At 52.5% G+C, this 10,670-nt stretch overlaps 1 protein-coding gene across 8 annotated transcripts in view; it reads left to right on the forward strand.

The window, feature by feature from the left end:
* VASH2 (vasohibin 2) overlaps nucleotides 1-10,670 on the forward strand; it is a 41,189-nt gene that overhangs the window by 25,858 nt on the left and 4,661 nt on the right. For 3 of the 8 annotated variants that reach the window (XM_047704515.1, XM_047704522.1, XM_047704517.1), the window contains 2 exons: nucleotides 800-856; nucleotides 1,524-1,772. The exons of 3 other annotated variants lie outside the window; for them this stretch is intronic. In XM_047704515.1, coding sequence (XP_047560471.1) covers nucleotides 800-856; nucleotides 1,524-1,772 — 306 coding nt within the window. The remainder of the gene's footprint in view (nucleotides 1-799; nucleotides 857-1,523; nucleotides 1,773-10,670) is intronic. 2 more of the 8 variants (XM_047704516.1, XM_047704519.1) reach the window with 2 other exon arrangements.

Below are 10,670 nucleotides of genomic sequence, written 5' to 3' on the forward strand. Positions count from 1 at the left end.
TGCAGGGCCAGAGCAGGAGATGGGGAAGGAACAGCAGAGCAGGCGGGTCAGGAGTGCGAAGGGGCCAGTCCGCACCTGCAGAAGCCAGCTGTGAAGATCGGAGGAGCAAAGGGAGGCGGGGGATGAGGGAGAGTTTAAGGTCAGGTAGATGAGGACGGAGAAGCGGACAGACTGTGCTTTCAGTGGCTTTTATCCCGCTGGTGAGGGAGGTGCGTCGCTGGGTGGGAGCGAGGAGGCGCGGGTGGGTTATGGGCACAGGATGGGGTGAAGCGGCTGCAGCAGCACAGGGCCCAGCTGAGGAGAGACAGAAGGATCCTGCGCCCGGTTTGCAAACTCCAGCAAGACCAGAATCCCCAGAGGGCTTGTTAAAAACAGATGGGGGCCTCTCCCCCCCCCGGTGTTTGTGATTCAGCAGATCTGGATGGGGCCCGAGGATCTGCTGTTCTGGCAAGTTCCCAGGTGATGCTGATGCCGCTGGTCCAGGGACCACTCTTGGAGAACTGCGGTTGGTTCTGATTTGGGGGTTGACTTTAAAAAAACAACGGCATGTCAAGGTGCAGGCACTGGGTCTGTGTGATTCTGCGGCTCAGCTCCACCTGGTCCTGCCTGGGCCTCTGGAGCCTGAGGTGCTGAGGTGCCATTGGAGGGTGAGACCCCGGCCTGACCCCCATGTTGGGCTCCGCTGAAGACACGCTGGGCAGAGCCCGGCTGGTCATTCTCCTAGGGGCCAGGTAGGGAACTGGTGTTCGGTCACCCCCGAGCTATGCCTGTACCCTAATCTCTGGACTTTGTCACACAGCCGAGGCAAGCGACCACGCCTGTGCCCGCAGAGGACAGCTCTTAGACTGCCGCAGTTGTGAGTGCAAAGCACCTTCCAGTGTCGGGGGCCCCCCTCACCCTCACCCCTCCTGTCGGTTGGAAGCAGGAAGTGGGCCGGGGGATGGGAACAAAGGCAGTAGGGAGAGGGCAGCAGTCCCCAGTAGGGTCAGGAAGGAAGACCTGCAGGAAGATGCGGCTTCCACTCCACCACCCGCTTCCCTCCACGCCCTGAAGTCGAGCCCAGCCCTGGCAGGCAGGCCCTGGCTGCACAGAGGCGATGGCTCATGGTTCAGTGAAAACAAACTTTTCCAAAATGGTGAAGAGTGGCTGCGACCAGCCCGGGAAGCCCTCAGCCCTTTCTCCCAGGCATGGCACTGGTTCCCAGGAGTCTCCCTCCATCGACTCTCCCTAGTGGGTCAGGTCTTAGGGATTTTCTTTTTCACAGCCAGGGCAGGGTGGCTTTGGAAGAGTTTGACCATCAAGGGAGCCTAGGTGGCTTGTGGGTTCCTGTGGACCATCTGGTGTGAGCAAATCCAGGAAGACCGTGGCCATCCTTAGTAGCCGAAGCCCCTGCCAGTTCTTTTCCCAGTTTAGAGGTCAGGAGGGGATTCTCGAGGGCAAATATCTTGGCTGAGGTTTCAAGTAGATTGAGGTGTTACAAGGTACTACTAATTCCTCCTTAAACCCTGCTTTCTGAGTTGCAGGGCTGGGTCGGGGATCACAGGGGCTCGAGGGGACAGAGAAGCAAGGGTTGAAAGGAAAATGCAAGGCTGCGTGACCCAGGGAGGACAAGAAGGACAGAAGCACCAAGCCCCTCCCTCCCTCTCCAGATCCCAGCTTCCGCCATTGCCACAGACTAGAGCCCAGGACACCCTGGTTCCTAGAGGTGTGTCTGGAGGAGAACAGCTTCTCAGCTTCTACCCCTGTCCTTCAGCAAGCAGGCTTTTCTCCAGGTAATCTTGATTTGGTGAGGAAACGAGAAAGGGACCCATTTGGTACTGACCCAATAACTCCACCAAAATTCTGGGCCTCCTGCGGTGGAATGGCCAGGACTAGGGAGGGCTTGGTGGCTCTGTCACTGTGTTATTTTTTTCAGCATTACATAAGGCCATCAAATCATTTCTAAATGTGTCGGGTGCCATAATGAAGTTTGGGAGTGGCCCAGAGCGTGGAATATTACCATAACAGGCAAGAGGCCCATCTGCTGTGGGGTCCCGGCCCCTTTCTGTGCTGGGATAATTTTAGTGGCTTTGTATCCCGGCCGACCTCATCCCTACAGCTGCAGCTACTTCATCCCTGCATTCCTCTCCGTTTTTGCACTCGTCTGACTAATCCTTCTGGAAAGGAGGATCAGTGTCACTGGGTTGACAGGAGAGTCAGCTGGGTGGGAGGGCAAACAGCAAAGGCTCCCCTAGACAGGGACGCCCCCACCCTGCACCCCATGAGTCCTTTGTCAGCCTCTGCTCCCTTAGGAGTGTTTAAAGCACCACCCACACAGAGCAAATTTTTTCCTGTGGTTCTAAGAGAGGCAGGGAGATGGAGGTTGAGATCTGCTATGGGAGATTGAGGCCTGCTATGAACGTCTACCTACGCTTCCCAACGCCGGGCCTCTCTTAGCAGCAGCAGCCAGGACGCCCGCCCCTCACCCTCGAAGGAACAAGCGTTAGAAATGAGGTGGGAGGAGAAGTTGTTATAATGATGGATCCTGGGGAGGGGCCGGGGCAAGGATGGTAAACCTCCTGCAAAGCTCATCCTCCCCCACTGAGAACCTTTCCACTTAAAATGCCAGCAGTTCCCCGAGGAACCACAAATGCCCCCTGGGGTCCTTTCTGTCTCTGACAGTCCTGCAACCTGGGAGCATAGGGCTGAGCGGACCGTCTTCCGGCTGGGCTGCCCGAGTCGACGTGAAAGGGGCTCGTGCCAATTGGAGTGACCCTGTCGGGACATTCTTCCCAAGTGGGGCAAGAGTCCCTAAGGACCTCAGAGAGCGGCTTTGTTCTCTCTCCACTCTCTGGCTCCTCTTTTCCGCCTCTGTCCCTCCTCTGCTCTTCTTTGCTATCTATGATTCTCTTCCTCCCTTTTCCTCCCTCTTTGATTTCCCTTCTTGGTCATCTGTCTCTGTGGCGGTCTGTGGCTCTAGGGGGCTTGGCCCACCCTGCTGGAGACCCTCAGGGTCACAGAGGTTACTAAGCCCCATCTCAAGATCAAGTCTCCTTTCACAGCTGGCCCCAAGGGGGACAAGGGAGTTCCTGCTCCATTTTTTATGAAGTATTGAAGGGACACCTCCAGGCAATTGCCCAAGTGAGGCTGTGAAGTGATAATGAAGTCCTAGAAAATCAGTTTGATTCCATGGGCTAATGATATTGAAGATATTCTGAGCGAGGCCCTAGAAGTCATTCTCCTTCCACCCGTGTAAGAAAATGTCCCCAAAGGTGGAAAGGAGATAATTTCCTTAGCAAGCAAAGTAGAGGGGAGGCAAAAATAAATAAATAAATAAAAAATAAAAGGTGAGGGAAAAGTAGAATGGTTGTGGAAGGAGAGGGAGAACTAAGCCAGAATCCTGGGTGATGTGGACTTTCCTTCTAGGAACCCAAAGGACTGCCCAACTTAGTTCTCCTGGGATTTCATAGGGTCTGGGGTCACCAGAGACACTTGGAGAAGCAGGATAGGTGATGAGCTCTATGAGCAAAGACCTCCTGACCTGAATGAGCGAAGAGCCTCTTGGGTTTAGACACCTTTGGGATCCCCGATGGGTTCTCTGTCACTGTAAGGAGAGGAGGCTGTGCCCTGGAATCTTCAACAGTGGCCTGTGGCTCTTGGTCTCTGGCCAGAGGCTCCTACCTTGGGAGGCCTTGAAAGAAAGGGCAGGGCTGGGAGAGTCCCTGCTGAGCCGAATCTCTTGGGTGGGCGCCCATCCGCCCTGCACCCACCAGCAGGATACCTACCATCCTAGGAACCAAGGAATGTGAGCAAGGAGCAGGACGGGCTTGGAATGAGGGTGACAAGTGGGAAGAAACCAGGCTGCCCTCCCGTGGCCCTCCAGTAGAGGCCCACCCAGACAGGTCATAAGTCCTAAACCGGTGCCCAGCCTGACCTGATCCCTGCCATACCAGACGAGAGAGGAGGGCTTGAGGTCTCTGCTTGAACTTGTAAATGCTGGGCCAGCGCCATCCCTGCCTTAATCTGTTCCATACCTTTAACACGGAGGACCAAGAGGTCCATGTGAGAGTTACTCCCTTCCTGGATATCCCTTTCTAGAATCCCGAGTCCACAGGGACTAGAGCTAAACTGGTCTTCATGGGTGTGTCTGTGTGTGAGGGTGAGTGAGTGAACCCGAGGGCGATGACACTGCCCACCCTCCGTGGCTGCGACCTCAGGGGAGACAGGAGTAAGAAGTGGGAACAGGACAGGTGGCCCGTGCTTCCCGATCAGGTAGCCCCAAAGTGGTCATAGATGGGCCACACCCCGGGAGTGTATCCTACTCAAATGGGAGAAACAAGAGGCAAATTTCCATCAGAAGAAAGGGAATGGACTTGGGGTCCAGTGGGAGTAGGAGCTGCTGTTTGTCCTGCTGTAACCCTGGGACCTCCAAGGTATTTGGCACACAGTGTTACTTAGTAAATTCTTGTGGGTGAGTAAGTCCCCGGCAAGTTGCAGGAGACTTTTTCTCCCCTCCCCGCTGCCAGCCAGGCCCCCTGACCTCTGCTCCCCAGCAACTGCTGAAGGGAGAGGGGGCCGGGGTTGAGAAGTGAGGGGAGGAGATGCCCCAAACTGGGGCCTTAGTCAGAGCTACAGAAAAGGGATGGCGGGCTTGGGGGAAGCCCTGCAGGCTCTCCTTCCGCCTCACTGTTTCTTTTCTTAAACCCGGTCTCACACAGACACACACAAGCTGATACGTTCAGCCCTAGGATGTGATGTCCCCACTTGGTCCCCAACATGCTGCCATGAACTTTCTTGTTCTGAGGCTCTTTGCGCCTTCACGACACCAACACAGAATTGCGCCAAGCTCTTCGTGGACACAGAGGCTGCCTCAGGCTGTGTGCGAGTCTCGAGGGGCCACTCTGCCCACCTATGAGACGGCTCACTGTCTCTGGACTGTTGTGGTTTAGGAGACAGTGGTGAATACTACTGATATTTTATGTATAGATTTGGATCAAGGCAATGAACCACAAGCCAATTTTCCAGTATGTCTCAATCTTATATTGAGATCGAGATATAAGATTGAGACACACTGGAAAATTGGAAGTCCCATATCTGCTCCCAGCTACCCGGGACAAAAGATCACATTGAAAATATAGAGTGTGGGGGCCCCTGGCTGACTCAGTCGGTATAGTGTGCAACTCTGGATCTCAGGGTCCTGAGTTCAAGCCCCACATTGTAGAGTTTAGTTAAACAAACAAACAAACAAACAAAAAACCCAGAGTGTGAATTTCTACCATGTGTCACAAGGATGGAAAACTCAGGCTTCTCTGCTACAGAAAACTTATCTATGGAACAACCATCCTATCCTCCTCAGCCTACCTCCCTCCTGAACAGCCCTTGCTGGAGCTGGCTCCAGGAATGCAGGCCTGAGGTAGGGGTGGAGGGGACACCTGGGGCCAGGCCATCAAGCCGTCCCCCTAAGTCACCCCAGATACATTTACATGACAACAGATGAGGCTGGGATTATCCATTTGTGTGCTGAGGGAAGCAGCTCTCACGGAAACTTAAAGTCCCCTTCCCTGCTGCTTCTCAAACAGAAGGCTGGCCCAGAGCCCTCAGTGGGAAAATCCTCAGAGCTCTTTCCCTTGCGTGGACTGGGGAGGGGTTTGGAGAAAGAGAGTGTTCCATCTAAAATAATAACCGTGCATCTGATGAGAAGTTCTGGGCAAGTGCAGATCCGGCTGAATCACCATTCCGGCGCTTGTGTTTCTTATAAATAAATCCCTTTGTGGAATTCTAAGTATAACCAGGGGAGCCCTTGGAAGAGGTCTCTCCACGCACAGGCTCGCCCGGCTCTGGCCCTGAGCGAGCTGCTGGCCAGGACGGAGCAGTATTTCTGGCTGGGCCCGCAGGCAGGTGGCCGGCTGATAACCCACTTCTGCCCTTCGCCAGGCCAGGAGACTGCAGCCGGCATCGCTGGGAGAGAAAAGGGTTTCCTCTTTCAGGCAGTTCACCGGGGTTGGGGGGGATCTCGGTCGAACTCCTTTTTCTGCCTTTTGTTCTTCCCTGGGTTCCAGATAACTGGGGGGCGGGGTGGATGGGTTACAGAGGAAGGGGACAATCTAGTCCTTTTCCTTTGGAAACCCTCCAGCCCCTGCTTGCCGACCCACTTCAGCTTTTCAAGCAGGCAGGTTCCCCGGGCCGCTTTCAGAGGTAAGATAAAACCTCTCTGTACAGGAACAAAAATGAAAATGTCATCATGGTGACTTGAATTCCTGGCTTAGGACATTGTTAAAAATACCCCATGATGAAGGTAACGCAATGAAGCCCTATCTGCCGTTTACATGTTAATGAGAACTTGACCCAGGTTTAACCGAGAAGTACCGGCGATTCAGCAGGAGGGATTCATAGCTGAACGGACTTGATCCCTGTCTAGTCTAGGAGGCAGGCGTAAGGATAGGAGCCTGCAGGAGACTTCAGCAGGTGTGCCAGAGAAAATGTCCCGGCCTATGGGGGCGAGGAGTCATGCATTGTGAGGGAAGGAAGTCGGATACTTCGTGGGAGAAGTGGCGTTTGGGTCGGACGGTGGAGGGATGACAAGAATGGGTTGGGCATTCCATGGCATGGCGCAGAGGCTGGAGTGGTTGCGGGGTCATCCTTCGATGCTTGAGGGATGCTTTGTGCGGGGAGTGGGAGGATGGGGTCCGTTTGCTTCCTGGTTAAGGGCATGGGCTCTGGCTTCTGGGGATGAGTTCTGGCTCCCCCACTTGCTAAACATGCAGTTTGCTTTAAGCAAGTTCCCTTTCAGTGCCTCGATTTCTTCCTCTGTAAAATGGATAGGAAGAGTATCAGCCCCGTCAGGTTACGGTGAGACTCAGTTAATCCCTGTAAACCTCTCAGAGCGATGCCTGGTGCCTCGTAAGGGCCAGCTACATGAAAGGTACTTATAATGGTGATTTCTCAGCACCGGGAAGATTCCTGCCAGGGTGGGAAAGGGGAGTGACTGGTGGAGGTGCTAAGGAAAGGTTTAGAAAAAAAGGAGTTCAGAGACCGCCCCCCCAAGTTAAAGTCCATCTGTTTTCAAGGGAGCCAGTAGCAGACCAAGGCTAAAGGTAAAGGGTGAAGTTTTAGGAACATACACTTTGAAGAATGTGGTGAAAATTCTGTTTCCTCCGAGCTGATGGGCTCCAAAGTGAGGGGCTCAGGTGAGTGGGCAAAAAATGGCTTCTGTGGAGAACACATCCCAGGGCCGAGCAACTAGGGTTTGTCCTCCTGTCCAGCTCCTGGAGCCTGCCGCTGACCTCCCAGCCCGGGACTGAGGGAGAGAAAATAGGTCAGCACGGACTTACTCCACCACCCGGGAAACCATGCTGGGCTCGTGTCTTACTAGTGCTGTTCTCACAGAGGGAGGGCAGCACAGTGACTAGAGTTTCGGAGAAGGAGAGGTGTGACTCTGTTGAGAGCCGGGCCAGGTCGGGAAGGAAGGTGCAGGAACTGGGGTGAACTCACGGGTGCGTGCTGGGGAGGACGCTGGAATGGGGAGCCACCATCCAGGAGTGGCTTACTCTTGACAGACAAGGGGAGATGTGAAGAGCTGCCAGGGCGTTGGTCCCACAGGGGGTGCAGGGCCCCGGGGGAAGCAGAGAGACTCTCATAAGTGAGTCTTCGGATTTGGGGTAGGGTGTGGCTACTTCTCCTAAGTGGAATCTAGAGAACTTCTAGGAACGCATGCTCACTCCCCAGGCGAAACTCCCTCAGGCCCACTCAGTACCCACCATGACTGGCATCGAGTTGGCGTTGTATTAGTGAGTTAACAGACGGACGTGATCCCGGTCAGGATCAGGTTTGGTGGAGGGTAAGGTTAGCGGGGAGGCTAGGACTTGGCTGGGACTCACCAGGATGGGAAAGTGGCTCAAAAGTGATGGTACGGGACGTCTTACTGCTCGGCCTCTTCAGTGTCCCATCTTGGGGGCCACGGTCCAACCATCACTTCCACAAGACAGAAGAGAGAGCAGGAGAACCCAGGAAGGGCCCATGCTCGTTGTCTTGGGAAGAGCTGTCTGGTAAACCTCCATGTCAATCTCGGTGGTTACAATTTAGTCTGATGCCTGACCGGCTTCAAAGAGGCTGGGAGAAGTGGTTTGTGTTCTTGATAGCTCTGGGCCCAGCTGAAAATCGGGTTTTTACTAAGGCAGAAGGGGAGAGTGGATGTGGAGGGCCACGTAACAGACTGCCACACAGAAATCATTAAAAACATCAGATAAAGGAAAAAACCATTCACTACGAATTTAATTTATGTTTGGATAAGGAGTATATATATGGTCATGTAGTTCTACCACCAGGAAAGGTAGTGTGGAAATTATATATTTTCTTTCTTCTTTTTTTTTTTTTTTAAGATTTATTTATTTGACAGAGAGATCACGAGCAGGCAGAGAGGAAGAAGCAGGCAGCCGAGCAGAGAGCCCGATGGGAGACTTGATCCCAGGACCCTGAGATCGACTTGAGACTAAGGCAGAGGCTTAACCCACTGAGCCACCCAGGCGCCCTGGAAATTATATTTTAATCGCTCTAGGAAATGTCCCCCCTATTTAATCCTATTGTAAAGTGAGGAATGGGGCACTTCAAACTTACCCTTCACCAAGTGAATTTTTTTGATTGCTGAATTTTCTAAAAGTGTGGCCCATGGAGGAGGGGAGAAGTAGATTTGCCTTTCTAAGCACATTTGCCTTAGGGTGATGCTAACTTATGGGGAGTCTCCCTGAAGAAGGAAGTCCCATATTAGCTGTTTGAAAAGATGACACACCTCACGCAAGGAAGCAAAACAGACTCTATCTCAGGCTTTTTGAAAAAATGAACTAGAGGGGCCCCTGGGTGGCTCATTCGGTTAAGCCTTTGGCTTAGGTCATGATCCTGGGGTCCTGGGATTGAGCCCTGCATTGGGTTCCCTGCTCAGCAGGAGCCTGCTGTACCCTCTACTTGTGCTCTCTCTGTCAAATAAATAAATTTTTAAAAAAATAATAATTAAAGAAAAAGAAAAAATGAACTGGATACAAATGGACTCTGAACCAGACTTGTCCACAAGAGCCCTAGTTCTCTCCACGTTAGTGGGCTGAGGGCGAGGGCAGAGATATAAACTTAAGTTTGAACCCTCAGACTGAAGCGTGCTCCCTTTAGCTGCCAGTTCAAGAATGGTCCTCACTGTGGCCCCTAGGGTCCACTCTGCCAGTGGCTCTTTCGCTAGAGAATGGCTGATCTCTAGGGCACATATGGCTGGAGGACACCATTGGCCCGAAGGTCGGAAGGCTTGAGCTCTCTGGTACAGTGAGCAGGGATTTTCACGCAAGGAAGTCTGGGGACTTCTATCCTCTGCCAGCCGTATTTGTCAGCATCATCTGGGCACCCTCGGACCACGACCAGAGACAGAAAGAAACAAACGAGAGGCATGATTCCTGACCAGTAAAGCAGGGCGCGTGGTCCCTCTGAGAAATCAGCTTCATGCAACACAAAGATGGGTAGGTTCACAAGTTCCTTAGCAACGCCAAGGAACAAGTTAGGGAAGGTTTCTCGACCACTTCGAATCATCAGGTTCAGAGGGGATGTTCATAGGCTGTTGCGAGAAAGGGAGGGAGGGGTGAAGGGGAAGGGAGGGAGAGGAGATGAAGGCGGGCAGGGAGGGAGGGGTGAAGGGGAAGGGAGGGAGAGGAGATGAAGGCGGGCAGAGAGAGAGGGACAGAATGCGAATATGTAGGGCAGTAGAACTTTTGCCAAAATTTGAGCCTCGTGTCCTTGAGTGGCCCCTCGATATTAGCTATTGATTTCTGGCTCTGTCAACACCACATGAGTTGGAGCACTTTCCCGCCAGGGGAAAGCTATTTGCTAGGAGGAAACCCTTCAGAGGATAAACCAAGAAACTGTTATATTTTCATTCTGGTCTCTCTTCTTCAAACCCTTAAGGTTCATGGGTAGCCTAAAAGTACCTTTAGTCTTCTGATAAAAATGGCTGAACATGCAACTTTTGAATTCGAACTCCCTAGCCATACTGAGCCTGCTTAATTAGGTTTAGAAGCTCAGTTCTCTCTTATCAGAGAAGAAGTGGAAAAACTGTGAGTGAAGTTGGGAGAATGCGTAGGCGTACTTTTATATCGGGAAATCATTGAGGAAATGTCTTTAATGAAGACAGGTGATGTTTTTACTGATTTTCTTTTTCCAGCCTGAAGTACTTTCTGACATGATCTCACATAAATGCTTATTCGTACTTAGGAAAATGTATTGAGGGAGAACAGAGGATTTGTCATGGAATGATTTTCCACACTGACATGCTTTTTCAGATGAGTTGTAAAGGATTTGCCCCGATTTTATGCACTGGGGCCTGGAAGAGTAATCCTCCGTCAGAGAGAGCCGAGCACCTCTCCGTGCGAACCTGGCACCTGAGAGGACTTGAAGTTGCTGGGTTTCCCCCAGGGCGTACGCATCAGGAAGCCCAGGTTTCAAGGAGAGTCTGGCTGAGGTTTTTAGTTCTACTGGACTACATGTGATTTGTTTTTAGATCCTTGCAAGGTTCACAGATACTGGGTTTCAGAAGTTAGAGTGTGACCGAAGGCAGGCTTCAAGCTGGGCAGACTCTCTGGCAACCTATCAGGTTTTTTTCAGCTCTACCTTGAAAAGCCTGTGAAAATGTTCTCTACATCCCATCAGAGTGGACTTGAGAA

The sequence above is a fragment of the Lutra lutra genome, chromosome 15, assembly GCF_902655055.1.
Source record: "Lutra lutra chromosome 15, mLutLut1.2, whole genome shotgun sequence".
NCBI classification, from domain to species: Eukaryota; Metazoa; Chordata; class Mammalia; order Carnivora; family Mustelidae; genus Lutra; species Lutra lutra.